The sequence below is a fragment of the Leptopilina heterotoma genome, unplaced genomic scaffold (genome assembly GCF_015476425.1).
Source record: "Leptopilina heterotoma isolate Lh14 unplaced genomic scaffold, ASM1547642v1 Lhet_29, whole genome shotgun sequence".
NCBI lineage: Eukaryota > Metazoa > Arthropoda > Insecta > Hymenoptera > Figitidae > Leptopilina > Leptopilina heterotoma.
The window spans coordinates 248,759-251,850 of record NW_025110996.1 but is presented as its reverse complement, the minus strand read 5'-3'; the positions used below and the strand labels follow the sequence as shown (position 1 = coordinate 251,850).

Below are 3,092 nucleotides of genomic sequence, written 5' to 3'. Positions count from 1 at the left end.
ATTGGAAGCTTCCTTCATTTCATCAGCCTGTATTGAAAGCCCTTCTATTGCCTTGTTTTTATTCTTGGACATATTAATTTTATTAGAGCAAAGAATACACAAAATCTGAGACCCGAATCCTTCATCTTTAGGTGAACTAACTCCACAAATAGTATGCACATATCTATCGCACAGTCTACATTTATGTGCACCTGTAGTTTCTTTTTCGCAAATAGGACATATGTGAATTTCCGGAAGTGTCAAATCATCCACATTTTCTTCTCTTACGGCCTTCAAGTTCTCTTCGATGTTATTATTATTTTCTAAAATATTTTGCAAATCTTCTTCTGTTCGCAAGATAAACTTCATGGAGTCTGGAATAGATTAGATGCCGATGTGTGCTCTCCTTCCTATGAAAATAAATAATAAATATGTTATGAATGAAAATAATTACTTTTAGTAATTTTATTTTTATAAAAAAATTTCCATTTTAAATACTTACCAAACATAGCTTCAAAAGGAGTTTGTTGAATTCCCCGATGATAGGCGTTATTTTTTTGGAGTTGACAAAATCTCAGACCTTCACTCCACTTTTTAGAATTGTTGTCTTCCATCCACGCGACCAACATATTTTCCACGTCCTGATTTGCCCGTTCGATGCTTCCTTGACTCTGCGAGTGCCTGGGTTTTCCATGAACAATGGACAAATCTGGTCACATCTCTCTCAACGCTTCGATTACACGATTGACAAATTCTCGACCGTTATCAGATTGTAAAACTGACGGTGTTCCCAAAGTGCAAAATATGTCTAACAAGCAATGCGCAACTTCCTCGGCAGTTTTTGTTTTTAAGGGACGAAGAATGAGAAATTTTGACAAATGATCCTGGTAATTGAGAATGAACTTGTAGTCCCCATCTTTACAAGTCTGCATGTCAATGAGATCTACTTGTGCTCTGAGATTTATTTCTCTAAATAATAATGGTTTAACGACGAGTCCTTTTTTAGGGTGATTTTTCTTTTTTTCACAAACCACACAAAGATTAATAAATTTAACTATAATTTTTCTGCAAATATTTGCGTACTTTGCTAATAGTGCTTTTTCCATTCTATTACGACCACCATGACCACAATTTATATGCGCATCGTACATAACATTAAACAGTTCACACTTCGTCACATAATATTTAATGTCCGCTGATTCATCAATCACTGGCTTAATTAATTTTTTACATCCTCCGATGCATAACACTTCGAAACGGTTTAGGCGTCTATAATCAAGAGATGATTTTTTCGTTTTTCTTTTGGCTTCTTCCACTTCCATTAATAAATCATTGTATTTTTCCACCGAGTCTATAAGAAAAGAGTTACTATTCTTGCACTCATCCACTATACTTTCATAAAAATTTTCTTTCATTTTCTCTTTTTCATTTAAATTATCAACGGCCTCACTATTAATTACTACTGTGTCACTCATGATTATAATATTAGTTTTATTTTAAGCACCTTCGCTTGTCTCGTCAATAATTATACTGACGATAATTCAAAATAAGTCTCGAAAATCAAATCAATTTTATTCATAAATTGGATAGACAAAAAGATGACGTTTTTCTTTATATTTCAAAAACAATACACAGCAATCAAATAGATGCTAAATACAAAAGAAGGAATACAAACAAGCCTATAATATCATGATTTCGTATTTTATATGAAAAAGATAATTAATAAATTTTAAATTTAATTTAGTGGATGCTTAAAGAATTACATTTCCAACATTTTAAACAATTAAAAACTGTATTTTAATAAAAATAAAAATTTTTTATTAATAAGAAACGATTTTGGTGACATTGCCCACGGCTGCTTGGGCACTTCGCAGATTGCCCGGCAGGAACTGTGTCAAAGCCCGAAATAAATCAGCATTTCGGACTTTGCCCAAAACAGCCTGGGCAAACTGCGAAGTGCCCGGGCATTCCGCGGATTGCCCTCACTCCGGACTTTGACCACAACATATATATATATATATATATATATATATATATATATATATATATATATATATATATATATATATATATATATATATATATATATACTTTTATAATTGAAACACAAAAGGTAACGTCTGGGTAACGGCGCCAGTAACGCCGGCTCTGGTTTCTCTCTTTCTCTAATTTGCATATCTACTGGTTTCATATTAAGGAAAATATCCAATTGCACAAATTTTTCACACTGTTGGATTTTTCTACAAATTGGTACCTAGGGGTTTTTGGGGTCGCTGATTACGAATCTGAGGTCAAATTTAAAAAATTCAAAATAGCGGATCCAATATGGCGGATGAATTTTTAAAAAATTGGTTGATTGTAATGAAACTTGGTATCTAGAGGTTTTTGGGGTCGCTGATTGCGAATCTGAGGTCAGATTTAAAAAATTCAAAATTGCGGATCCAATATGGCGGATGAGTTTTTAAAAAAATTCATCCAAATTTCTTGAAAATTTTTAATCGGGGTTTTTTGAGGTCGCTGATTACGAATTTAAGGTCAAATTAGAAAAATTAAAAATGGCGGAACCAATATGGCGGACGAATTTTAAAAAAAATTTTTGGGTTTATTAAAAAAATTTAATGAAACTTGGTGTCTAGGGTTTTTTGAGGTCACTTATTACGAAGCTGAGATCAGATTTTAAAAATACAGAAGATCAGAGCCAATATGGCCGCCAGTTTTAAAAATATTTTAGATTTGTTATAGATATGTTGGTATTTTACAAGTCCTTCATAAACTACGTCTCTGTTATATGAAACAATGTGCATTTTTTAGACTTCCTAAGTTGAGTAGTACTACATAATAATGTTTTATAAATTTAACAATTAAACACATATTTAAACAAATAATTATAGATGTTGATTAACTCCTTGCACAAAATACTTAGAAACAAGCTTTTTCCAAATTTTAAAAGTTAACAAGATCAGTATTTTTGTAAGATTCATGTTTGTTAATTGCAAAATTGAAGGTATTTTATTTAAATTAGTTAATTGCAAAATTAGAAAAAATTGCATGCTTTTAGATGTTTTTTGTAAAAAGTTAGTAAATAACAACATTATTTGTTTAAACAATTAAAG

The 3,092-nt window shown here is 31.3% G+C and overlaps 1 protein-coding gene across 1 annotated transcript; it reads right to left on the bottom strand.

Annotated features, from left to right (window-relative positions):
- Positions 1 to 692: 692 nt before the first annotated feature.
- Positions 693 to 1,301, bottom strand: LOC122504322 (KRAB-A domain-containing protein 2-like). The gene has a single exon (XM_043615383.1). It carries the CDS (start codon positions 1,299 to 1,301, stop codon positions 693 to 695), a length of 609 nt encoding a protein of 202 aa, XP_043471318.1.
- Positions 1,302 to 3,092: the final 1,791 nt, after the last annotated feature.